We start from the raw sequence: 26,799 nt of genomic DNA, 5'->3' as shown, positions 1-26,799 counted from the left end.
ACAGAATGGAAAATGTGCAACCATGGAAAGGAACATCTCTTGAGCTCTTTACTGTATGGTGGGTTAAAAGATGTTAATCTCACAATAGACTTACAAAGTGGGTATTATTAGCAATCCCATTTTGCAGATGAGAAAACTGATAGCTAGAAACCTTTAACCTTTACTCCAAAAGCCACGATACTAAATTCCACAGCCAAAATTCACCCCACATGTATGTAACCTGAATCTTTACTTGTATCATCCATCTCCCCATGCTATTGCCTTGAGCAATTTTAAGATGCAAAGCACATTGAGATGGGAACCTTTGTGCTCAACTTGGAAAAAGGAGGAGAAAGGGCAACAAAAACAGAGCAGAGACCCCCTTTAAAACTGTGTCACTTTAAGGCCAGGCGTGATGGCTTATGGCTGTAATCCCAGCACTTTGGGAGGCCAAGGCAGGCAGATCACCTGAGGTCAAGAGTTTGAGACCAGTCTGGTCAATATGCTGAAACCCTGTCTCTACTAAAAATACAAAAATTAGCCTGGCATGGTGGTGCACGCTGTAGTCCCAGCTACTTGGGGGGCTATGGCAGAAGAATCGCTTGAACCCAGAAGGCGGAGGTTGCAGTGAGCCAAGATCACGCCACTGCACTTCAGCCTGGGTGACACAGCAAGACTCCATCTCAAAAAAAACAACTGTGTCACTTTAGGGAATGTCTGAAGTCCCATGATTGTCACCATCATTGTGTGTCTGACTACAAACTCAGAAAGCTAGGGAGAAGAGAGTGAAATAGGGTACATATAGGGCCAGAGAAGATGTGAAGGCAGAACACCAGGAAGTTCCATTCCAGCAAAAGGGCTGCATACAGCCACTGGATAGATGCCAAGTGATTAATGTCAAGCCGTATTAATGTCAGAAAGGAGAATCTGGTGAAAGCTTTGCCTGGCTAGATCTCGGGTTGGAAATCACTAGTTTCCTTTATTTTATTTCCCCCTAATCCTTTACAACTTCCTCTAATGCCTTAGTCAAGCTTAAGACCATGAGCCTCCAGGGAGCAAAGCGAGGCCCATCTGTTCAGTCAGGCATTTGCCAGACCAAAAATGTCAATCTAGCTTTTCCTGTAACAGCATTGAGATGACCCCAAATACTTCCCAACGGTATCAGCCAAAAATAACTTTGCATTACCGTGAATCGTGATTCCAAAGCAGAGATGTCAGGGATACCCTTTAAAACGGATAATGACTGGGCTATTGCTGGTGAGAAAAAAGAAAGAAAACAACAGGCATATGTCTCTTTGGAATGTGCTTGCTCTAAAGGCTGTATAAAAATAATCCTAATCATCTTGCTTGGGGAGGAAAACCAATCAAGAATGCCTTTTTTCAAATATTTTCTTTTATTATAAGACATATAGGTAAAAACTTGCATATTTTGAAAAAGATAGAAAATGGTAATAAAATGGATATTTTTCTTATTAAGAAATATGTTCATAAATATGCTTTATCAAATGTTAAAATGGTTATTTTGCAAAATAATAATAAATAGAGCAGAGCTGTGACATACAAGGATCAACCAAAGTACTGGAAGTTTTTATGCTATATGTTTTATAAAAATTCAGACTTCTGATTATACATTAAAAATTGACATTTTGCACTACAGGGTATCAATAATTTTGATTTTAAAAATATTTTTATGATGACTCCATGAATTCAAAACTAATAAAACATAAAAGGTGGTTTGACTAAATAGAATCTGATTCAAGTAATTTTCCCCTAAATAAGAAATTGTAAGATATAATTTTTGAGCCTATAAGGGATACATGTATCAGTTCCCAATTCTACACATCTCGGTGGGCACTGAACAAAAATTGTTTGCCAAGCCTTTGTTTCCAGCAAGGTCCACATTATTTCTTTTCACAGTTTGATGGAACAATAATAGTCACGATTCTGATGAGCCTAGTCCTACAATTCTAGCTCCATCGATCTTAGATTCATAGAAAGTTTTCCCTCCTTTGAAGAAACTCATTAACAGCTTTCTTATATTTGTTTATGACCCATTGGCCTCAAAGTCACATATCAGAACACTGGGCAAAATTTTTAATGCAAAAATTTCTTGTTCTAGGCATTCTTTGTAAGCTTTACTTCTCTACTATCCAGAAGAGAAGAAACACATGTGAACACCAAACACGTCCTCTAACGAGTCTTGGGTGTTCAAATAGCAAGGTCAGGCTTTTCCTGGAAATAAATACTGACTTTTTACAAAAATCTTCCATTTCCCATGCATCATGTTGCCCACAAGGCTAATACGTCAGCTCCCTGCTACAATGGGGGAAACCACAACTAACAATACTGAAGTATCCAATCTAATATAGATTATTGGTCCCAATGGCCTTCAACAATGTCCATCGAAGGGACATCTGGGTGACTCTGGGTTCCTAGAGTACAGAGAGGTCATGGCAGGATTTGGACTTGAGCTTGAAGGCCATATTCTTGTTGTTTTTGGCCACGATCTTGCCCCAGAAGCGCCTGGCTTTCCTGGGCATGCTCTCCTTCCTTTTCTGATAGGCCAGTCGCCGCTCATTCTTCTCCTTGCTGTCCCGCCGGAGGCGCACCTGCCGCACAATGCCCTCAAACAGCTCCTTCACGTTGTGCTGGACAGCTGCGGAGGTCTCGATGAACTTGCAGTCAAACACCACTGCACAGGCTCTCCCTTCTGGGAAGGAAAGAAAGAGGTGAGAGGGGCTGCAGAGCACAGTCCCGCACAGCACACAGTCAAGCTGGATGGTTCTTCGAGGTAACACTAAGTCAGCTGTATATGCAGTGGATAGAGGATGCTGCTGCAGCACGGGCCCTCCCAGGGCATGAATAGAAAATGTCTCACTGGAGGATCCTTGGAAGTAAGGGAGACAGGCTTTAGACCTGGCCCACCATATATTCACTGTCCGAAGGTCCATTTCATCAAATACAGTGATATTTGTTATAACAGTAAAAGCCATATCCTTAGTTTACTGCAGACTTACAATGTGCCAAGACCAAGGCTAAGTTGTTTATAAACGCTGTTTTCAATGTCCACAACAATCTTGGAAAATACATTATTATCCCTGTCGAATACATGAAGAAACTGAGGGGAGTCTCCTCTGCAGGTGAAGTTCACACAGCCTGTAAGTGGCAGTGAATCCAGGTCTGCTCAGTTTTCAAGCCCACACTCAACTCTTTCTCCTGACCCAGTTTCCAGAATTGGGAATAAGAATTCTACTACTTAGCTTTCCTCTCTTTAAAAGAAAATAAAAATAAAAATGAAAATAAAGCAATAATGAGATATCTTGGGAAAAAATTGAGAATTGTACAAATGTGTAATACAGTTAAATTATACAAGCTTTTCTGTGACAGTCTCAATTGCAAGTATCTCATTGTGTTCAATGACTACGCATCAAGTTTTGGTTTGGAAAAAAAATGATTACCGTAGACAGTTGTGTCCTAGTAGGAAGACATTCCCAAACTAGCATGTACATTGTCTTTATCAGGTGTCTTTCCTCCTCAGCAGGGCCTGGCAATGCAGTATTTTAGTTTTATAATTATATAAGGGATCAAATCTGAATTAGGCCAGTAAAATCTCAAGGGTTGTAAAAGCACTTGGGTGCCCACTCAGAAGACAGAGATTTTCCCTGAACTAAGTACGAAGAAGAATATGTGACCCCATCAGACTGATGCCTTAAATGAAATTTCAGAAGCCAGGGATAGGGAGTAGCAGAGTAGGACAGTGTTTCTAGGGCTTACAGGAACCAGAGTCAGCCAGAGTAGAATTCTTTTTCCTCAATGAAACTCTTTCTCATGGTTCCCCTAAATCAGAGTTCCCTATCCTTCTTGCATGAAGATGCTACTTTCCTTTCCCTGTACTCTTGGGAATTCCAGGAAACTCCTTAAAAGCGGGAAGATTAGCATCTTGCAGGTAGACCAGATGGACAAAGGAGAGTAACTAGTGTGGAGGAGACTGACTGGGACTGTAGGAGTCTGAGAAACACACCTGAAATTTCACATAGCATCTTTATGAGTTCCTAGATCCAGCCTCGTGGAAGGAGGGAAGAACCTGTGTCTGAAGGAAAATGCATGTGATCCAGTGACTGTTTCTGCAGTATTGGCTCTGCTCCTCTTACCTGATACAGACACTTCCCGGCACCGCACTAAGTCACTTTTGTTGCCAACCAAAATTATGGGAATGTCCTCTGTCTGCCGAGCCCTGCGAAGCTGAATTCGTAGCTCAGATGCCTTCTCGAAGCTCGCTCGGTCTGTGATTGAGTAGACAATCAGGTATGCGTCCCCGACCTGCATGCAGTGGTCGTGGAGCCATTCATTTTCCCCCTAATGAAACAATAAGATCTTCTGTGAGTTCAGTTACATCAGGGAATGAAGCGTCAGTTTGCAAAAAAAACACTATGTGTGTCCTAAAGTACCCTTGCTGACAGGAGGAAGGAAGAAAATCGCTTCCGACTCCCCAAAAGTATTGGTCTTCCATGCCTATAAGATGTCTGGTGGCTGTAAAAATTGCTAGCCTGTCCACTATTTATGCCAAAAAGTTTTTACTTTTCAATATCTTCTACAGCTTGATTTGATAAATTACACAACTACTCTGCCAAACAGCATTTCCAGCTTCTATTTAATCTACCATAATGAGCATTTTCTGACTTCCCAAAAACTCCCTTTTGCCTTTTCCAAGTGATGAGATTAAGAACAGTTTTGTGGGACTAGGAGGGTTTTCAATAAACAGAAGTTTAGCACATAGGTTCTGAAGGTTTTTTTTGTTTGTTTGTTTGTTTGTTTGAGACGGAGTCTTGCTCTGTCGCCCAGGCTGGAGTGCAGTGGCTGGATCTCAGCTCACTGCAAGCTCCGCCTCCCGGGTTTACCCCATTCTCCTGCCTCAGCCTCCCGAGTAGCTGGGACTACAGGCGCCCGCCACCTCGCCCAGCTAGTTTTTCTTGTATTTTTTCGTAGAGACGGGGTTTCGCCGTGTTCACCAGGATGGTCTCTATCTCCTGACCTCGTGATCCGCCCGTCTCGGCCTCCCAAAGTGCTGGGATTACAGGCTTGAGCCACTGCGCCCAGCCAGGTTCTGAAGTTTTTTAAATCTTTAAAAAGCCAATGTTGAAGACTAGTATTGAGAATCTCAATATCTTCATATAAAATGGATTTATGTTATTTAAAGTAACTGTCCATGCCTGTTTGTATTTTCCCTAAAACAAACAAACTTTTTGGGTGTGTTTTTTAATAGAAGTAAAGGCAAGTCACTACAACTTGCTTGTTATTCAGAACTCATTTGTTAATGACCTGTTCCTTAGAACAGTCTCATCCTTCAGAAGTATGCTTTTAATCAAGAAAATGAGCCCACCTCATCTGGAACACCCACTATATAGGACAAGGTCACCCTCGCACCAAACAGTTTGTTGGAAGGAAAGCCCTGAAGGAATTTGGAGAGCTACAGGCTCTGCATACCTTATTTTCCCACATATCCAGGAGTATAATCGTTGCACTTTCCCCATCAACCATCAGGGTTCGTTCATATGTATCTTCTAGAAAAGAAAGAACAAAGATATTGGAGTCAGGCGAATATGCAACACTTCTCCATAAGAGGGTCAGGTAGAAAATTATGCTAGAACATAAACTTACTAAATATGCAATTAATTATGTAAGTATACAAATATTTTCAAAGGCAAATTACTATATTTTGTCACCTTCAACAACATTCTACATATAATTCCTCCAGTCCTTATCCAGCAGAACGTCTCTCTCGAACACGTATCACTAAACCACATGGAGTAAAAGACATTTGTTTGCATCATTCCTGGACCTTTTGTATGGGAAAATCATTTATGAGGATAAACTTACTTAAGAGCTTTTGACTCAGATTCAATGGTTAATGCCATGGGGAAACGTTAACCACCCAGTGAAACTGTAAGCTGCATTTTCCTGAGTCCATTGTACCTTTCAGTGGGTAGTTACTGAACACTCACTAGCAATTTCAGGAGCTCTGAGCTCAGAGACATTGCTCCTCTTTGGACAAGTGCAAGAAAGAATCTTGAGACTCTCCCTGTTTTGGCTGTAGTTTTCTTCCTTTTCTTAAAAAAATGCTGTTCCCTAGGGCTTGTTTTCCCATCTTGAGTATAACAGAAATGCAGCCTCCAGCTCTACATGGTAATGGAAACTTTCCTCCCTGCACTTGAGCCCAGATCGTGTGTAGGTGAAGGGCAAACACAGTACAGCGCAATGGGCCAAAACAGTTCCAGCCTGGAAAATCCAGGGAGCAGGCATAGAAAGGGGCGCAGTGGGATTTCTGCAAGTGGGATTTCACTCATCCCAATACCATTGAGCCCATCCCCACTCTATTTTCACAATGAGGTTTCCTGTTTTGAATTTCATCTTTTGAAAATTATGACTTTCATAATGATTTATCACTTCTCTTCTGGTTCTTTTTGTCTAGAATTTTTTCCCTCAAATATCCACAATGCCTGTTCCCTTACCTCCCTCTGGGAGAGGTGCTTCCTGGCCATCCATTTAAAATTGCAACACTTCTCTCACACAGTATTCCTTCCCTGTTTTATATTTCTCCATCTCACCTATTGCCACCTAACATACAACACATTTAACTTACTCATTCTATTATTTTCTGTCCCTCCTGCCCCTCCTCGTACTGTTAGGGCAGACATTTGCATTTGTGCCGTTTACTGTGTCCCCCAGCACATTGGTACATTGCTGGTGCACAATAAAGTCTGTGCAGTGAACGAATGATAAATATAGCATTGTGGCTGCAAAAACAAGCAAACCTGAATTGGAATCCAGGTGCCATCACTTATGAACTCTGGGGGTCTGCGCCACTTAGGCTCTCTGAGCCTCAGTTTTCCTCATCTGTGCAATGGGATTGATAATAGTACTCACACCTTAGGGCTATGTGACAATTACCTATATTAAGTCTGGGCACAAAGTAGAAACTCAATCAGTGTTAGCCATTATCACTTCTTCAGGTGAAGGAAGCTGGTTCTTACCATACTCAGCACTTCCTCACTACAGATAAATCCTAGCTTAAGAGAGCTACATTGGAACCAGGGCACTTCTTGTTTTACAATAACGAGGGGTTTATGAAAAACACTGCTCCTGGTTTAATGCTTCATCATCTAAGAACTGGAATCAGGAGAGGTTTCCCTTCCTTACGGAAGGAAAACTTGGACAAATAAGAACAGAGTTAACCAGGGATGTCCCTGTCTTTCTGTGAGTTTCCCCACCTCCCACAGCGTCATTCTTCTAATCAGTAAGTGTTTGCCCCTGGGGAATTAAAACTCTGTCATGCCTATCGTGTGCCTTCTCACAATACGCAGAAGGAACGAGATCACAGTGGGACTATTTGGATTACGGGCGGTAGAGCCTCACAACCTCAACATGCAAATTAGACAATGCAATGGAGACCATCAGAGCCTGGGCAGCACAGAGCGGGGATGGCCTGACCGCTGCTTCCCTTCCCACCACAGGGTTCTTAGCTTTTCTCTAAAACCCCTCCCTGCACTCAGACAACTCCTTCAATGATGGAGGAACTTTCCCAGCTCACCACTCAGGTACAGGGAACTTGCTTGAGTGCCCAGTCATTCAAATAGAAACATACCGTGTTCCAATTGCTGATGGGAAAAGAAAAACCCAACTTTCTCCTGGCTTAAGAGATATCAGAACAAGTCTAGAGAAAAAGTGGACTAAGGATCACAGCCATGAAAGTAGAAACACGATGCTTTGCCATTCTAGAAGCTTCCTGAGAGCCTCTAGTTTCCTGGCAAGCTCTGATCTTACCTTTGCCTGAAAATTACTGTGTTGGAGGCCTGGGAGGCTAAAACAATCCATCTCCTCCCTACTCAGCACGTGTGCTCTCCTTTTGATCCCCCACCCCAGTACATGAGTTTAGATACGGCCTCTGGCTATGTGCGCCAGGACCCTTCCAGCACACATGGCATCCCAACTGAAGGCTCTCCCCTAACCAGGTGCAAGCCTGGGAGTAACCAGAGCTCCAGGTTTCTCTTCATCTAAGTTGCTCAGCTCATCTTTTATCCTTTTCAAGTGCTAATCAGGTGAGAAGGGAAGGAAAGGAATACCAGACTCTTGGAGAGCTCTTTGAAATTTGCTTCCCGTAAAGGTGTGGAGAAAGGTTTGGATACTGATTAGCCTCTGTGAAGCTTTTCAGTAATCTGGGTCTGGGGACACCCCCACTTCTCCAGTACACCGGAAGAAAGCTGGGGTGTCTGTCCACTCTCTATGTAGCAAGAGAACTCATGCTGATGGGGACGGACAGAGGTTCTACAAAGGGTGATGGTGGTCAGTAGCCACTTTCTCTAAACCAGTGTGTCTTTCCTCATTTGATCCCCCTGACAGACTTTCTCCTTAACCAAACTTTAGTCAGACTCCTCTGAATCCTCTTCTCTACCGGGCCTCCACCCTGGGCTTCCATTTCCATCCTGGCAGAATCCAGCTTTAGCAAGAATCCTGCTAAGTCAGTTTAGTGAGAATCCCCCACCTTCAATATCTGATCAAATTCCTCACCCACCACCTCTGATGTCTAAGTCCTTGGCCTGACTTCAGCAAGAATCCCCCCTAACCTTGACGTCTCCTCTTAGTAATTTTCCATCCTCTGCCCCCTCCCACCTGCTCCTTGGCCAAGTGCCCAGTTGTTCTTCTTGTATTTGGAGTTGAGCCCCATCTCTCCCCGCTATTGGGATGCCTATTGCAATGGTCCTGAATAAGGTCTTCCTTACCATGTTAATAATTTTTTTGTTAGCGCCTCTTGTGCTTGGAGGTGAGGCCCCTTCTGCCCGAGACTGGCTCTAGTGCTGTGTGTGGAACCCGCCCAAGTGTTCTCTCACTGCCAGAACCGACTCCTGCAGCACCTCTAAAGTTCCGAGACTCCAGCATCCCTCTCCCTGAAAACTTTCAACTGCTTCCAGCTTTCATAGCTCAGGGGATCCCAAGGAACCTCGGAATAAATGCCTGCTCTACAAATACTGTCTTCTCCTTTACTGGCCCAGTCCCCTCTGCACAGCTCCAAGGGCCCCAGCCAACAGTGACCAAAGTGGACAGGGGCCACAAGCAAGGAAACCGCCACTTTTGAAAGATAAGCACATCAAAAGGAAATGGTAGATTCAGAATCAGCTCTAACTAATGCTCATTTTGTACTTATTATGTGTCAGGCACCATGTTCCACGCTCAACATGTTATCTCCTTTAATCCTCGTAACCCCCTATGAAGGAGGTATTACCCCAATTACACTAATGAGGCAGCTTGAGGAGGCTAAGTGGCTTCTCCAAGAGCACCCAGCTAAGTCAGTGTCACAGCTGTGTCTAAACCCATTCATCAAACCCCAAGCCCAATAAGACTTCCATACTTTGCTGTATGTATGTGGTGTGCCTTCCCACCTAGCTCAGGGCTTCCAAATCCTACTTGTTCCTAGGGTTCAGCTCAGAGACCATCTTTTCCATGAACCTTATTTTATTTTATTTTATTTATTTTATTGAGATAGAGTTTCACTTTTGCTGCCCAGGCTGGAATGCAATGGCAAGATCTCAGCTTACTGCAACCTCCACCTCCTGGGTTTAAGCGACTCGCCTGTCTCAGCCTCCTGAGTAGCTGGGATTACAGGCACCTGCGGATTACAGGCACCTGCCACCATGCCCGGCTAATTTTTTGTATTTTTCGTAGAGATGGGGTTTTACCATGTTGGCCAGGCTGGTCTTGAACTCCTGACCTCAGGTGATCCACCTGCCTCAGCCTCCCAAAGTGTTGGGATTACAGGTGTGAGCCACCGTGCCCGGCCAACCACGAAGCTCTTAAATCCACAGTCAGAGGTAATGTTTTCACCTCTGAATTCCCACAGCACTCTCCTTACACCGCTTTCAAGACACCACATCCTATCTCAATTTCTACTTGGTGTATACATTATGCTCCATTGCATACTGTGAGCATCTCCGCAGAAGAAGCCCCATGACTATGACTCTTCGCATGTCCCCGGAGTGCCTCGCCAAGCTCTCTGCTATACATTCAGTAACTTCTTAGGAATGAATGAATGAATGGTATTCAGTGTGTACAGAGAGTCATAAGATTACTGCAGTATAATTATAACAATATCCATCTTTATTAGGAGAAATAATTATGAGAATATTATGTCGATTTTTTCTTACAGTAGATGCTGATTTAAAAAAAAAAATGTAGGGGTGTGCCTTAGAAAACCTTCCTCTTGGGAAGCAAAGCCAACTAGTGATTCCAGCAGGTCCTACAGATTCTCTGTGTAAGAAGCTAGGGAAAGGATTCCCTTTCTCTCTTGTGATTGAACCCAAATCCTGTGTCTTTTCATGGTGCCCTGAAGCCCCAGGATCAGCCATGTGCCTGATGCCCAATCTGCTGTCATATTGGGCATCTCTGTCTCTCTCAACAAAGAAGTTCCCAAAATATCTGGGAAGCCTACCTTTCCAAATTCCAGGTATGAGTCAGTCTTCTTAACATTTTATGCCTATGGGAATAGTACCCTCTGGATACATACCACTCCATTCTAATGGACAAACATTTTTTAAAGTCTACTATCCACTAACTTTTTTCAATTCTTCCCCTTAAAAACAAACCAAAAAAAACCTCCCAGTCGATCTCTTCCTTATGTCAATGCCCAAAGCACCGTATTGTTACTGCTTAAAGTATTAGTTAATGTGATCCTGCTCTGCAACATAGCCACTGACACTTAGCTCATTAAGGAGCATGGTATACCTCATCCATCACCATGTACCCCAGAGCTTAGGACAGAGCCAGCTGCGTGGCTGATGCCCAGTGCGCTGTCATACTTAGTATTTGGAAACTAAATCCTGGGGCTGCAGGGGGCCATGAAAAGACACAGGATTTGGGTTCAGTCACAACTAGATTTGAATCCTGGTCATGCCATATACTAGTTTTTTCACCCTGGGAAAGTCACTTGACTTTGTAAGCCTCCATTTCTTCACCCATAAAATAGGTATATTAATGCCAGATTGATTCAAGTATTATCAAAAACATGTGTGGGAAGTACTTAACACAGTGCCTGGCACATAGCAAGTTCCCCAGAAATGGTAAAATGAACTGAACTAAGATTATAAAATCCCAAATTCTAAATCTACCTTCCTTATTGGGTGATTCTGGATAAAGCTCTTGGTCTCCCTGAGACTTAGTTTGCTCATGAATACAAGAACTTTGTGAAGACCAAAATAAACATGAGCAGATATAAGGCACCTAACAAAGTGCCTCTCCCATTGCAAACATTCACTCTAAATGTCAGTCCCTTCCTCCCATTTCTCTTTCCTAGCAAGTCACCTGGCAGCCTTTACAAAGAAGGAGGGAATCAATTGTACAACACTGGCCCTATTTCTCCCTTTACTCTTGTGAGATTCCAGGAGCCAGGAGAGAAATCAATGTTACATCAATGAGTCATCATTTATAGCCCACTTCCTGAGCTGCCTCATGAAGCAGTGAACTCCTTGACACTGAGACAGTCAAGAAGAATAAAACCTCCAGATGAGATGGGCTGTGGGTAGTGAGGAATAGTATTAATATGCATCAATGCAGGGGAGAACTGAGTCATCGCTGAGACACCTCCCTACTCTGTGATTCAGTTGTGAGTCGCGACAGAACACAGAACATGTGACTTGGGGAAACACTGAGCAGTGCTTCCTTTATTTCTGTAGCGGTGAATAGGGACACATAACTACCCTGGTCGCATACGCTCAGACTGAAGCCGTGGCTGAAAGACACTTTATGGACGGCATTGGCTATCAGGATCTTCATATTACTTAGCAGAACATAGGGCTGTACTTTACCCCTAGCTGAAGAATACATGCATTTTGAGATAATGTCACCTCAAAACAGTTTTGGAAATAGGCCAGGTTCCAATCAATAAATAGATGAAATAAAATTGTACAGGGAAAATTGTCTTGAAAAGCTGTCAGACTCTATACAAAGTATCATTGTTATACTTCACATTTTAAAAAATTATTATACTATTTCAAATACAGATTTTGAACTATTTTACACCCACAAAAGTTTCTAATATTGGTAGAAGCAAACTGATCAAGCCATCCTAACAGCTTTTCCAACTGGCTTGTTTTAGGTATAACCATGGAAAAAGGCTGTGCCTATACTGAATTCCGGGAAGAATGTTTAAGTCAGAGTCAGCAGAAGTCAGAGGTGGGGCGCTGACCCTCTGGCTATGCCCTCTCTAATCAGCCTTCCCCCACCCATTTAGAATTGAAATCTGAATAATTCCCTTTCTGGCCCAGGTTCAATAGATTTTGGTCCTGTCTACAAGCTTTTTCATTTTATTGCCCTGAGAGCCTGTGCTTGGGCTTTTCTGGAGACTCAGCTCCCCCATCAATTGTCCAAAATGCATAAACCTTAGCTCCCAACTCTGCAGGTAAATAAGCCACCCACCTTCGCTCTTTCTTCCTGGGCCACGCCTGATGGAAAGAAGCCCACTGGGGCTGGGACACCTACCTCCCAGCACCTCGCAGTCGCTGTCCATGCTGTCATGCACACCTGCAAAGATGTTGGCCAGAGTGGACTTGCCCACCCCCTGCTCCCCTATGAGCACCACTCGGTAGTAGGTGTTCCCTGACTCAGAGGAGATGACTGAGTCTGTGGAGTCAGAGGACCAGCTTCGGCGGCAGTGGTCCTCAGGGGCAGCAGAATGGCGGTTTCGGTGGCTGTACTGGTGGGGCTCTTTCTGGACCATCAGATGCCTGCCATCGGCTGGGATGCTCCAGCGCTGCTGCTGCGGCTGCATGCCCACAGTGCCCTGGCGCATGGTGACATTCAGAGTCATCGTTGGGTCCTGGGGAGCAAAGCAGCCAAGATGGCAGCATTAGTAAGCATGAGTGAGAGCTCTGCTCAAATACATGGTCAGTCATCAGTAATATTATATTAGATGAGATGAGAAGCAAGTATCCCTAACATAAAAAACACCAATTAAACAGTCTCCAAAGCCCAACAAGACAGGCTTTCAACTGGACACACACACACATACACACACACTGCCCACACTGTCAGTAACCAGCTCCTCAGGCAGACTGTCATTTGCATGGAAAAAATAATACTGTTAACATCAACCACTGCCCATGGGCTTACCCCTTCCTCAAAGCAGACCTGGATCAAAGAAGAGCTGCACTCGGAGCTGGCACAAAGGCAGCTGGAAAGAACCAGCAGCCTCCAGAGATGACTTGAAAAGCAACAAGTTAATGTTGCTGGGGACCAACTGGTCAGGTTAGCTGCTCTTGTCTAAACTTGGCTCTTAATTGCACCAGTGTCCAGCAGGTTTTGTGCCTCAGTGGGAAACACGTGGCAATGACATCACCCCCACCCCTCCCCACCGCAACCCTGGCTGGACTGGACAGGCACTTATTGGAACTTCCATGTTTAGTAAAGTTGCTTTGATGCTCTCCAGCTGCCTGGAGAGCATCCACCTGCCATTATTGGGGGTAGAGGGGAAATTTTCTGCTTAAAGTTTATGCCTCAGCTGTGCCCTCTTATCCACAGATGCCACTTTTAAAGCATCTCAGCTCCAAACCTAGACACCCTGGCAGAGAAATGATCTGCTCATGTTCAGACCTAGCAAATTTGCACAGAAAGTGCCTCATTCTTAACAAACCACGTCCATTCTCAAGAGTTCTTTAATTCAACTCAGATTCCTTTCTTGAGACAGAGTCTTGCTCTGTCACCCAGGCTGGAGTGTAGTGGCAGGATCACAGCTCACTGTAGCCTCCAACTCCACTTCAGCCTCCCAAGGAGCTGGGACTACAGACCTGCACCTCCACGCCCACTAGTTTTTTTATTTTTATTTTTATTTTTTGGTAGAGACGGTGGTCTCACAATGTTGCCCAGGCTGGTCTCCAACTCCTGGGGTCAAGTGATCCTCCTGCCTCGGCTTCCCAAAGTGCTGAGACCACAGGCCTGAGCCACCATTCTCAGCCCCCCTTCTTGAAGCAAATCAGAAGGCTGAAGACTACCCTAAATGATATTCAACAACTTCGCTACAACTTTCCCTTTGCAGACTGCCTCCCCTAGCCGGAAGGTCTGTTTTTCTGGCTACTGGCGACGAAGTGTAAGTAGGCACATTGCAATCAGCAAGATGCACAAACAGTGCTTTCCCACCCTCACCCCCACACTCCATACCCCAACACCTCGCCACTAACCAGGACCACCAGCTGGTTTTTTAGTCTCAAAAGCAGCACCTCAGTTGGCAGACTTATATTCAAACAACAAATACATAAAGCATCATTAAGGGCTGCCCTCTCTGACCACTCGATCTGTAGGAGGAGGTGACTGTCCTACCGAATTGAACTAAGGAACCTGCTGATGAGAAGCGACATCCTTTGCACTTGAAGCTCTGACCCCCACCAGAAAATCCCAGCACAGAACGCACGTTTCAGGGGTTCTTTTCTCAACTTCGAAAGTTCTGCGGGCTGGGAAACTCCCACTCTCTCCCTTCTCCGTCCCGGGCCGCCCCCTTACTTGGCTCGGCCGGATCGGCGTCGGGGCGTCAGCGTATCGCGTGGGTCTGCGCTGGGATACCCGGGCCAAGGAGCGGGTAGTGCTGCGCTGTGCCCGCCGTCCGTGCCCACCGCCTACAGCCGCCGCGGCCGGGCGGTTTATAACTAGCCCAGCCGACCCGCTGCGGGGCTTTTCCGTGACGTCAGCGCCCCCGCCGGGAGGGGGCGGCTCTGCAGCAAACTCGGAGTTGCAGCCACTTGGCTAAATCGGTTACTCGCAGTCACATGACCCCTTCTCTCTCCATTTAAAAAATAATGACAGTTCAATCCTGGGCCTCCTTTATTTTGTTTTATTTTCTTTTTTACCAGGTGAACACAGGAAAATGGAAAAATACTCTAAGTGCCACTTAATCGTCCTTCCCAGCAAAACACTTGCAAGCTAGCGGGATAAAGGATGGAGGGAGAAGCAGGTTTGAGTTGAGAGCTCAGCTTTGCCAAGAAAACAGGGATCAACCTGGAATGCGCAGAGACTTTAGCCTCCAGGATGAGACTGCAGCCACCTTGAATGACCAAGGCTTGTTTTAACCGCATCTTCTGCAAGGAAGACAGCCTCTGTCACCTTCTCTCTGGATAGGGGGAAGCAGATGGAGCCCCACAAAGCTTTGTTTCCCTTCTCTGGCAAGGACCCAGAGAGAAGGGGCCAGAAAGAGGTGAGGAAAGAGGACAAGACCTTGAAAAGGGCAGTTTGGGAAAACAATTTAATTGAGGATCCAAGCAGATTGTGCTAAATGTTGTTGGCCCTGCTGCTCTGGGCCAGAATGCTGAGGCTCCTCAATCAGGGAATTTAATCAGCATCTCAATCACCAGCATCTCTGTACCAGGCTCCCTGGCAAGGCTACACCTTGGGCATGAGCCAATACAGCCTGGCCATGGGGAGGAGCACTGAGCCCACGGCCCCTATGAGAGACTCCTGTGAACAAAGGGCACAGGATAATAACTACTACTACCATTTACTATGTACCTCTGAGGACCTCTGCTTAGTAGGTACTGTTAGGCCTCCTGGGACCTTAATCCTTACTACACTCCTGCAAGGTGACTCAATTGCTACCCTCATTGTATGGAGGAGGAAGATGACATAGGGCCAGACAACTTGCCCAAGGTCATACTGCTGGTATAAGTGGCAGGGTCAGGACTCAAAGCCTGGTTTGCCTGAGTCTCTGCACTGCACCACTAAGTGAAGGATTTCAATGACCTCTTTCCGGGGACATGGGTATTTCCCAGATGCTGTGTTTAGAGATGATGCTGGCCTCTCCAACATACTCGTCCGCTTTTTCAGCCAGCTTCATCTCTGGGTTGGCTGGTGGCTCCGGGAAGCAGCCAAAGGCACCAGCATCTATTGAAGCAGTGGACTCTGCTGTGATTAGAGTCGATTCACAGTTATCCTGCAGGCATTTATCTGCTTTGGAAATTAGCTACATGACCAGCTGCTGAGACCTGCTAGGTCCCAAGCTAGCAAAGGTGGAATACACAGAGTAATGAAAACTTAGAATTCCTTTAGTCTCAGGTTTGTGGCCCCAATCTCCTACTTATCTTATACATAAGAAACCTGAGACCTAGAGAGATGATGACCGCTTAGGACATGGCAGAGCTGGAACTACAACCTGGGGATCATAATTCTCTGGATGCCCTTTGCTTCTGTCAAGTTTTTCTTCTGGGTTTAGCTGACAGGGAGTGGCTACAGATATGGGGAAAGGGAAAAAGGAGGAGATGGGGGTGAGGAGAGATCATCTCCAAGGGTATATCACTGACTCCATTCTAAAACACATGTAGTTGATGAATAATCTGCGTTTCAAAATGTTCCATGCTTTTTCCATACTGACACTCCTACTCTGTCAACTGGTCTCAACAGAAACATTATAGGAGTAAAAACTAAGAAGAAATCAGTTTATAAGCATATGATATTGTTTCTTAGTTCTCCTTGTGCCCATTGATAAGAACCTGATACTTCACACTCATAAGAACCTAATTCTGCCCAGGCGCGGTGGCTCCTGCCTGTTATCCCAGCGCTTCGGGAGGCTGAGGAGGGTGGATCACGAGGTCAGGAGTTCGAGACCAGCCTGGCCAACATAGTGAAACCCTGTCTCTACTAAAAACACAAAAAAATAGCCGGGCGTGATGGCGGAAGCCTGTAATCCCAGCTACCCAGGAGGTTGAGGCAGGAGAATCACTTGAACTTGGGAGGTGGAGGTTGCAGTGAGCCAAAATCATGCCATTGCACTCCAGCTTGGGCAACAGAGCAAGACTCCATTTCAAACAAAAAGCTAATTCTATGCCTAGGCAATATCTACTATGAAATATTTGTCATTGGTATATGTGAAACATACAAAAGAAAATGAACTCCAAGGACTGGGGAAGGGGAAGGGGGCACATAGCAATGTTGTGTTTGGATAATAGAACAATTTTTAAATTTCTTAAATTGTTTGTCTCACAAGAAGCTACATGAACACAAACAAGAAAACTAAGAGTCTTGACTGAATAACAGTTAAGTTGGAGTAACTATTTAGAGAAAAATCTTAGTTATACTTCACAAAAAGCACATCTGAGAGCCAAATCTCATCTAGCCAAGTCCCAGATCCCTCAACCAGGATTCCAGCTCACTGGGATCATCTTGAGGGTGTGGAACTGGAGAGAAAAAGTAGAATCAGGGCATTTGGGTAAGTGGCAAGTTTTGAAGAGGAAAAATTGGCAGAATGTTGTTTCTTGTTCTATGAATTATTCTCTCCATATTCTTTCTGCCAGCATTTGAAGGCTTCCTCAGTTTCTAGCTACAATGAGTAGCTCAAGAGTATAGCAAAGAGGCAGAATTCAAAGCAACAAAAATAACTCACATTTACTGGCCAAAATACATGCCTATCTCAGCTAACCTGCATCACCCCTGCAGTTACCCATATTCTACAGAGAAACATGCTGAGGAATGAGGTTAAATAACCAGCCCAGGGTCACAGAGCGGTTAGGTGGCAGATCTGCACTCTCTGGGGCCAAAGCCTTAACTGCTGTTCTAATTACAGTAGGGGATATATGTCACTCCTCGTTTCCATACTAGCCCCACCTTGGTCTACCACCTTCCTAAAACCCTCAAAAGAGAAGTTTTTGTCTGATTAGCCCATGACCTTCACTGGGCCACCTGTTCCTAGTGGGCAGGGTTACTCTACTTAAAGGCATGAGCCATCCTCTCCTCTCTCTTTCCTCCACATCGCTGCCGTAGGGGAGAAGGTGACCTTGGGGTCCGTTTGGGGACTCTGCCCACTACTCTGCCACTGTCACTGTCACTTAGCATGTAGACTTGAGCAACCAGGTCCCATGATTTCAAATGGGATGAGAAAGGAAGGAAAGAGTTAGGGAAAGAATAGAACCTTTGACCAGGGTTGTAAATCAGGGCATCCGGGACTTGCACAGACATTAAGATAATATTACTTTGAATACCGTGTCTTGAAAACTCTAAGAGGGAGAGATGATGGGTAGGCTCAGGATCTGTACATGCCTGAGTCCATCATTCTATTCTAAAAGCTGTAATTCTATTTGGAAAACAACAGAATCATCTATACTATAGACTTACTACAACCAAGGTCATGCCTGCCCAAGCCATCAAGTAAATGCTACTTAGTGGTAAAGGAGACGCCATGCAAACATTCTCCCTGTCCCAACAACAAGGAGGTAGATTATAGACTGAACGCTGAGTAGGTGACAAATTAAATGGATTTTTTCCTACTGTTTTTTAAATTTTTTTTTCTTTTTTCTTTTTTCTTTTTTTGTATGTTTTTTGAGAGATGGAATCTTGCTATGTTGCCCAGGCTGGCCTCACCACTCACAGGCTCAAGTGATCCTCCAGCTTCAGCCTCCTGAGTTGCTGGGACTATAGTTGCTGGAGTCTGTTTTGCATTTTAATGCCTTTAGGCAAAGCATGCTGGCCAGTTTCCCACAATCCTTACTCATCCTCAATATATTCTACTTCAAGCAGTTTCTCTCATTTATACTATCTACCTGGCCCCTAAAGGCATTTGACTTTGTGATCTTTGCCTGGGCTGAAAGAAATGGTAGGGGATTTAACATCAGAAAAGGAGGTTCAAATCCAGGCCCTTCCTCTTATGCATGTGATGCTGGGGATGTCACCAAGCCCCAGAGGCCTTGGCTTCTGCTGTTCTGAGAACTAAAGAGTTACAGAATGTGAAAGTGCTTGTTAACCACGGAGCACTATGTCAATGAGAGTGATTACGATTATGACGCAGGAGCCAAGGATTGAAGCTCAGCCACCTGCCCTCGGTTTTGCTGCCTCTTAAGGCTCCAGCTAAATTAATCCAGCAGAATTCAAGACACATGGGGTAGAGGGAGGATGGGCAAGAAATGTGCTCATAGATGTTACTAGGAAAATATCATTAGCGAGGAGGTTGTTGTAAACAAGAAGATGGGGGCCAAATACCCAGCACACATCACAGGTCTCCACCAGCCACAAAACATTCAGAGGAGGAGCTGGGTGGGAGGCAATTTGCAAAGTGTCTGAGCACAAAAAGAACCACCCACTCACTTTGGGAAGTCTAAAGAAGGAAAGAATTACTATATGGAAAATCATTGCTTTAGAGAAGGGGGAAAAAAAGGCTTCAGTTGCAAAATCAAGAGAGCCCTGATTATAAGAAAATAAAGACGGAAGAGAAGATGGCTAAGAATAACCTGTCAGCATCCAGAGGCCTGCGAGATCCAGATGGATCCTCCAGCTGCATCCTCCTCAGACCAGCCCCCAGCTTCTCATCAGACGCATGCTGAGCAGATTGAATTTTCCATTGAAAAAATTCTTAGTTATCACCCTTTCTTCCCTCCAATGGCCCAGCCTGCTGCAGGCCTGGAGAGCACCAGTGGCAGAGGTAGCTAGAGCCCTTCCTTCTAAAAGCTTGCAGAGTAAGTGCAGAATGTATCTCAGTAGGCTGGGAGGAGCCTCCTAAAGAAAGCAAACATTTTCTTCCCAGGCTTCCTCAATCCATCCACATTCATTCATTAAACGACAGATAACTATTGAGAATCTACTTTATGTAAAGACCTGTTCCAAGGGTTAAGAATATGATCCTTACATTCACAGAACTTTTTACTCTGGTAGGAGAAATAATAAATAAAGTATCACCATGTTCAGTCATTCATGCATTCATTCTTTCTCTGAGCATGCTACCCTTTAACCTCCATTTTGTCTTCTGCAAATACGGAATGATAATACTGAAAGGAAGTATAAAGTAGGGATTAAGGGCATACCCATTCAGAGGTCTGACAACACCCAGGTCAGTGAAAATGTAAAGAATGGGAGCTCTCATGCCCAGCAGGTGGGAGTGTAAGTTCATAAGGCCACTTTGGAAATCAACCATCAACACCTAAGATGTGCATATCCTTTGAGATCCGGCAATTCCACTTCTAAATGTGCATCTTATATGTTACATAAAAAGCAAACACAAAGATGCTCATGAAAACACTGTTTGCAACAGCAACAATCAGAAACCAACTAATGGCCATCAATGAATAAATGCATTGTGGTATATTTACACAATGAAATAGTATACAGCACTGAAAATGGATGAAGTAGATCTACTTGTATCAACAGAAGTAAATATTGAGACCATATGGTAACTTGAAGAAGCAAATTGCAGGATATCAACAGGGTAATACTTTATATAATTTTTAAATACCACACTAGTATTTTATGGTTAAATACACAGTTAGTAAAAGGATAGCAACGAGGATGAGAAAAATAGACATCAACTTCAGAATAGAATTATCTCAAGTGATGGAGGGGAAAGACAATTAGATGCACAGAAGACTTCTCAAAAACAACCAAGAAACCAGGAAATACTTGCATAATAAGATCAAAGTGCTCAGTGAAAATAATTGTTAATGTGGAATTTTATGCCCAACTAAATTGTAGTTGAACAATGTGAGCTAAACAGATCGAATGCAGTGGCTCACACCTATAATCCCAGAACTTTGGGAGCCAAGGCGGGTGGATCACTTGAGGTCAGGAGTTCAAAACCAGCCTGGCCAATATGGTGAAACTCTATCTCCACAAAAAAATACAAAAATTAGCCAGACATGGTGGCAGGCACCTGTAATCCCAGCTACTCGGGAGGCTGGGGCAGGAGAATCACTTTGCAGAGGTTGCAGTGAGCTGAGATCACACCACTGCACTCCAGCCTGGGTGACAGAGAGACTCTGTCTCAAATAAATAAATAAGTAAATAAAAATAAAACCCCAATGTGAGCCTAACAAATATTTATTGAGTACTTGTTATTACTAAGCAATATCCTAAGCTGCAGAGACACAGATTTATATAAGTCTAGGTTTCTGTCCTCAAGGAGTTTAAAGTCTGATATTCCTTTCCCCAGAAAGTACCAAATCCATGAGAAGATCATCTAGGAGCTACATAAAAGCTTTAGCCCAGTGCATATTTGGTTTCCCAACCAACGCAACATTTTTCCTAGAGTTCCCTCCCTCAGCAACAGAATTATTAATGAGATTATTTTGACCCAAGGAGTCAAAAACAAGAATAATGCAGTCCTTGATTTAGCCAATTATAATAACATGGGGATTCTTCAATGATAAATTTAGAAAGGCCAAAGGAAGAAACAGCTGGGTTGAAGACATGGGCAATTAACACCTTCCATACGTGGTTATAAGTATTCCCATCTGCCTGCTTTGTTTGCTTAATCTCACTATCTTCCTGATTTCCAGGTCTTTATTGAAACAGGTGGATGGTTTCTCCAACACTTAAAAGGCAGCAAGACTCTTTAGCTTTGGTAGGGTGCAAGTAGCTCACCCCTGCAATGAACATCATCCAGAATGTTTTAAAACAATAAAAATGAATGAAGCCCTTAACTGATGAAAAGTTGTATGTCTAAGTTTCTGTGATTTTGTAAAGATTCCTTCATACTCCTTTTAAAATCTTTGAGTAACAAACTGTTACCCTGTGTTCTCTACATAAGCAAGGTATCATTTTTAACCCAGAATAGTGCATTTACTGGAGTTGGTGAAGTTAATAGATGAAATAATGATTATAGTGGCTAGCATATATGCCAGGCACTGATGTGCATTATCTAACTTAATCTTCACAACAACTCAATGAAGCAAGTACTATTATTATTATCCTCTTACATATACAGAGACTGAGATCAGGTAACACAGCTAGGAACTGGCAGACTTCATCTAACTCTTTTTTTGTTCTGTTTTGTTTTGTTTTGAGACAGGTTCTCTGTCACCCACACTGGAGTGCAGTGGTGCACTCATGGCTCACTGCAGCCTCAGTCTCCCCAGGCTCAAGTGATTCTCCCATCTTAGCTTCCTAAGTAGCTGGGACTATAGACATACACCACCATACCCAGCTAATATTTTTGTATTTTGCAATACATGGTTTCACCATGTTGCTCAGGCTGGCCTCAAACTCCTGGACTCAAGAAATCTGCCCACCTTGGCCTCCCAAAATGCTGGGATTATAGGCATGAGCCACCATGCCTGGCCACCATCTAACTCTTATCTACCACTCTGGTCTGTGCAGTGAGACTCTCCTCAACTCTGAAGTGCAGACACCAGCACTGGGTAGTGGTAAGTAAGTGAAAAAAATTGGGCAATGTTATATTAGTACAGAGGTGGCTGTATGCAGCATAGGTCAGCCTCCTTCACAAGACTGGGAGCTGCTGGAAGGGAGGACTATTCCTGTCCCTCTCTGTGTCCCAGCTCCTAGGAGCAAACCTGGCACACAGCGGCAACTCAGTATGTGTCCGTTGAAAAACTGAATAAAGGAACAACATGAACCATCACCTTATCTGGTCAGTTATTTAAAAGCCCCTAATTTCATCATTGCACGGTAACTCTGCAGAAGGACAGGCTTTCATCCCAGGCAGTGGAACAGAGTGATTCAACAGTCAGGTGCTAGGCTCTCACGATGTGCCAAGGTATGACAAGGCCCCACACTGGAGGGATCAGGACCCAGAAGGAAAGAAAGATGTCCACACATAGGGTGTGATCGGATGCAGAATGTGGTGAGATGCAATGCTAGATGTAACACAATGAATGAGATGAGGACGCAGACCACAGGGTCTCCTCCCTTGCGAGAGAGCCTCCCCGGCCCTCAGCATGCCTGCCTGGGCCCATGAAGCACACTCTTGTAATTGCAATATCCTCTCCCTTGGGAAGAACAACATTGGAAACCATCTCCTCTGGTCCCCTCCTCAGGTCCTTCTCCTTCCATGGAGAAGGATTGACCTCCCTGATTGGCGGAATCAGGGAAGAAACTGAGCATGTGCAATCAGGTCTCCTTACTTGTTCACTGGAGCAAGGCTGCCTGCAGGATGGGGCATTTCTTTTCCTCTTCCTCTTCCTTCAGGTGGCACAAGGTTTGCAGTTGCTCTCTGCATGAACAATATGGCAATCCTAGTGGACGGCCCTCCAACAGCTTTCCCTCTCAGAGGATGGATCATAATTGGTCTAACTTGGTCAAGTAAGCTCATCTCCTTTATCACGGATTGGTCTAAATATGGGCATTTGATCTCATTGTGGTCAATAAGATGCAAAAGAATGAAAGCTCTTGGGAAAGAAATAAAAAGAAATCCCTCCTTTGCCAAACCACCTCTTCCTGTCTCCCAAATCTACGATCTGAAAACTTTTGAGGTTTATCGCTCCTTTAAACCTCAACTTACACGGAGGTGGGGATCATATCTGATGTATTTAGCACTGCACAGTCAGTATCTAGCATAGTGCCTGGCTCATAGGTGGCATTTAATAATTATATTGACTGGTTGAATACAGAAGGTGATTACTTCCAGCTAGAGTGATTGAGAAGGCTTTATATAGTGATATTAAGATGAGCCTTTAAATGTAATAATACTTGTAACGTTAATGAGAATAACAAGAAACTGAAATGTAGAAAGTTTGATTAACTTGCCCAAGGTCCCACAGCCAGAAAATGGTAAAGCTAAAGATTTCAACCCCAACTTCTGATTTCAGAGAACACGGACTTAATCCAGTAGGCCACTGGGAACCATAAATTCAACAATTCAACTCAACAACCATGTAAAATACTTATTAGATGGCAGCTTCTAGGAATACAAATAAATGACAGTCCCTGTACAAGATGGTCAGGAAGAAAAACCAAGTAATTAACAATATTAATAGCTTCCCATTATTGAGCCAGGTATTTTGTCAACTGATTTACATGTATCGTGTCATTTAATATTTTCAACAATCCTATGTGGTCATTATTAACACTATCCTCAATTTGCAAATTAGGGAACCGAGGCAGAGATATTAAGTAACTTATCCAGGATCACACAGCCCAGTGACAGAACTGTGACTTGTATCCAAGCAACTGTACTTCAGAGCAAAACCATCATTGCAAAGTGACATGACAGACCCTATCACAGAAGTGTGTAATGGTGGGGGCAGCAAAAGAGTTGGGGTGATAAACTGTGCTTGAGTGGACCAGAGAAAACTTTACAAAACAGTTTTCAGCCATCCACATGTTTTGAATTACGGAGAGAAATTGGCAGGGGAGTGTCTACTTGTGTGCATGTGTTGTGGGGGGAGGGCATGTGTATTTGTGTGTGCACATGTTGGGGGAGGGCATGTGTATTTGTGTGTGCACATGTCAGGGGAGGGTGTGTGTATTTGTGTGTTCCGTGCATGCGCACACACCAATATGTGGACAGGATATGCATACGCAAAAATAGCATCTGCAAAGGCTATCTGAGATGGCTGGAGAACAATGTAGCTGTGGGGAAAATGCAAGATAAGATAGAGCCAGAAAGGTAGTCATGGGTCCTCAAAAAAATTCTGAGCTGTGGAAGAAAAGGCCAATGCTCTGTTTACTCCTCCTCCAGGAACTCAAAGTTCCAGCAGGAACTTAGGTGACAAGAGGTAAGGAGAAACCTCTCAAGGTCCAGAAGCAAACAAGGAGAAGCCAGCTCCTCAGCCTTGAGGTCTGAATGGGTGCAGAAACCATGACATGTGGGTACACATCCAAGGGCCAGGAGGTACCCACAGTTTCTATAAGGGAGCAGCTCTATAAAATGGAACTAAGAGGCTCACACGAGGCCCGCTGGCTGCACCCCTCCAGGCGGAACCTGAGATCTGCCAGGACCAGCCAGAGCACCTGAGAGAGATGTGCCCGTGCACAGCGCCACCAGCTGGCTCAGGGAGGCGTTTCCTGCCCAAACACCCACTTTCTATTTACCTCTTCCACTTTCTCCTCCCATACCCCTTCTCTCCTCTCCGCTTCTTCGTCCTGGATCTATGTTATTTTTTTTTTGAGCATCCAATACACAGCAAATATGGTTTGTGCCCAGCCAAGGGATTTCCATCTATACTCAATGTGAAACATCATGGTTGGATGGGGAATAGATGTTTCTGCCCATTAAAATTTATATGAAAACTATAAAGGTTCCTCTGACAAATGAAATAAGTAGAAACCTTTGAGAAATTGTAAAGTCATCACCCTTCGGAAATTCAGCAGGAGTGATGCATGACCCAGTGGCAACAGGGCTTGCCATTTTTCTTTCTAAATTAAAACACAATCTGGGTGGAGAAAAGCAAGCCCCTTGCAAATGACACATAGAACCAATATCCTTGGCTATGTTTCTCACACTAGGGAATTCTCTCCTTGGGTTAAGAAATTGTATAGCAAAAACACCATCATCATAATTATTACCCTAAAGAATTTTATTAGGCATCCATCCATTTGTATGCTCAGATTATATAATTTAATATGTGGTTTGATGTCAGGTTTTTTGTTGTTTTTTGTACCTTCAAATTGCCAATGAGAAAAACTATTTATTCAGTCTTTCACTGCATAAATTTTGAAGAGTCCACTAGGTATTGGGCCAGATGCTAAGCTGTCTCTGGGATGCACAAATTAAAACAACACAATCCTTCCCCTTAATAAAATCATAATCACTGAACCCACATTCAGTACTGAAATATCTGTTCACCTCAGAGACCAAGCCCTATCATCACACGTGGATAAGATCATAGTGAGACTTCAACTGGGGAAAGAGGAACCACTGAGCCTGAGAAAAAGGGCACGCACTTCCCCCAATCCTAATGTGCCAAAAGTGCCCCTGCCCTCCAAGGACACAAAGATGTGTATAAAACAAAAGGTAACCAGAAGAGAAAGCAGCAGAAGCATACTCAAATAGCAATTGGTATTTAGTGCTTAAAAATCAAACTCCATTAGTTCCTTTATCCATTATTATGGGATGATTTCATTATTATGTCAGATTCTCCAAGTACATTTGTTTCTTAGTCCTTTCCAGATTGCGAGAAACTGAGACATTCTCAGCTGCAGACTTATTGTAAGAGAGGCAAGAAACTATGTTGACCACTGCCCTGCTGAGTTTCATGGAAAACACAAATTTCACACAGGTGACCACACAACCTCTGCTTTCTCATTGAAAATCTTCGTTGCAAAAATTGGAAACTGTCTCAAGTCACTTTTCTGTTTTAGACAGGGTCTTACTCTGTCGCCCAGGCTGGAGTGTAATGGCGCCATCACAGCTCACTGCAACCTCAAACTCCCGAGCTCAGGCGATCCTCCCATCTCATTTCCCTGAGTAGCTAGGACCACAGGCGCACCACCACCCCCAGCTAATTTTTGGATTTTTTTTGTAGAGATGAGGTTTCGCCATGTTCCCTGGCTGGTCTCAAACTCCTGGGCTCAAGCAATCCTCCCACTTCGGCTTCCTGAAGTGCTGGGATTACAGGCGTGAGCCACCATGCCTGGACAATTTTTTAAAATACTGGTGGATATTATTAAAATGCAGGTATCTTCAGGTCCTAAGGGACTTCTTCGAGGGGTCAGAGACAGGAAATAGAAATCTATCAGAAGCCAAGACTCACACAATGTCTCATGCCCTCTTTCAACATGGCCTGTCCATGTCTGCTTTTTGCCACATATGTTTCTTTTCTCTCCACATACTAGCTTTGCTGCTTCTCACCCCATAGCTCTAGTCACTTTGTTCCAACCACAAGCAGGAACAGACAATCTCGCAGACCCAATTCCAAAGTCCCAGGAAAGAGCATCTGATTGGCTAAGCTTGGATGAAACAGTCAACCTTGGTCCAATGAACTGAAGCCTGGAAGGCAGAGCCTGGAACTGTAGCACAAACATGGCTGCCACACAGAAGCCTTGAGTGTGAAAGGAGAAGGCTCTCTAAAGAAAGGGATTGCTGTGAACTGAGCTAAGGTCACAAAAGGTATCTGCTAATCTTTGGCTATTCTGTCATCT

The 26,799-nt window shown here is 44.2% G+C and overlaps 1 protein-coding gene across 6 annotated transcripts; it reads right to left on the bottom strand.

Moving 5' to 3' along the window:
• Nucleotides 1–1,354: 1,354 nt before the first annotated feature.
• Nucleotides 1,355–14,655, bottom strand: GEM (GTP binding protein overexpressed in skeletal muscle). Of its 6 annotated transcripts, none has more exons than XM_050800542.1 (5): nucleotides 14,518–14,655; nucleotides 12,505–12,841; nucleotides 5,464–5,540; nucleotides 4,131–4,335; nucleotides 1,355–2,689 (listed from the first exon to the last, which is right to left on the bottom strand). In XM_050800542.1, exons 2-5 carry the CDS (start codon nucleotides 12,830–12,832, stop codon nucleotides 2,412–2,414), a joined length of 888 nt encoding a protein of 295 aa, XP_050656499.1. In that variant the 5' UTR covers nucleotides 12,833–12,841; nucleotides 14,518–14,655; the 3' UTR covers nucleotides 1,355–2,411. The 6 variants fall into 6 exon arrangements, with proteins under 6 accessions (XP_050656499.1, XP_050656494.1, XP_050656495.1 ...); XM_050800537.1 differs by having other exon boundaries at nucleotides 12,442–12,841; nucleotides 14,429–14,652; XM_050800538.1 differs by having other exon boundaries at nucleotides 12,442–12,841; nucleotides 14,518–14,652.
• Nucleotides 14,656–26,799: the final 12,144 nt, after the last annotated feature.

Source organism: Macaca thibetana, chromosome 8 (assembly GCF_024542745.1).
Source record: "Macaca thibetana thibetana isolate TM-01 chromosome 8, ASM2454274v1, whole genome shotgun sequence".
Lineage (NCBI taxonomy): Eukaryota > Metazoa > Chordata > Mammalia > Primates > Cercopithecidae > Macaca > Macaca thibetana.
Note: the sequence above shows the minus strand (reverse complement) of the source record. Positions and strands in the feature narration are given on the sequence as shown.

Coding starts and splice junctions, on each gene's coding strand:
- GEM (XM_050800537.1), bottom strand. CDS start 12,832: ATGACTCTGAATGTCACCATGCGCCAGGGCACTGTGGGCATGCAGCCG. Junction 5,541..12,441: donor CCCAGGAAGAAAGAGCGAAG/GTGGGTGGCTTA, acceptor TTTCTTTTCTAG/AAGATACATATGAACGAACC. Junction 4,336..5,463: donor TGGATATGTGGGAAAATAAG/GTATGCAGAGCC, acceptor TTGTTTCATTAG/GGGGAAAATGAATGGCTCCA.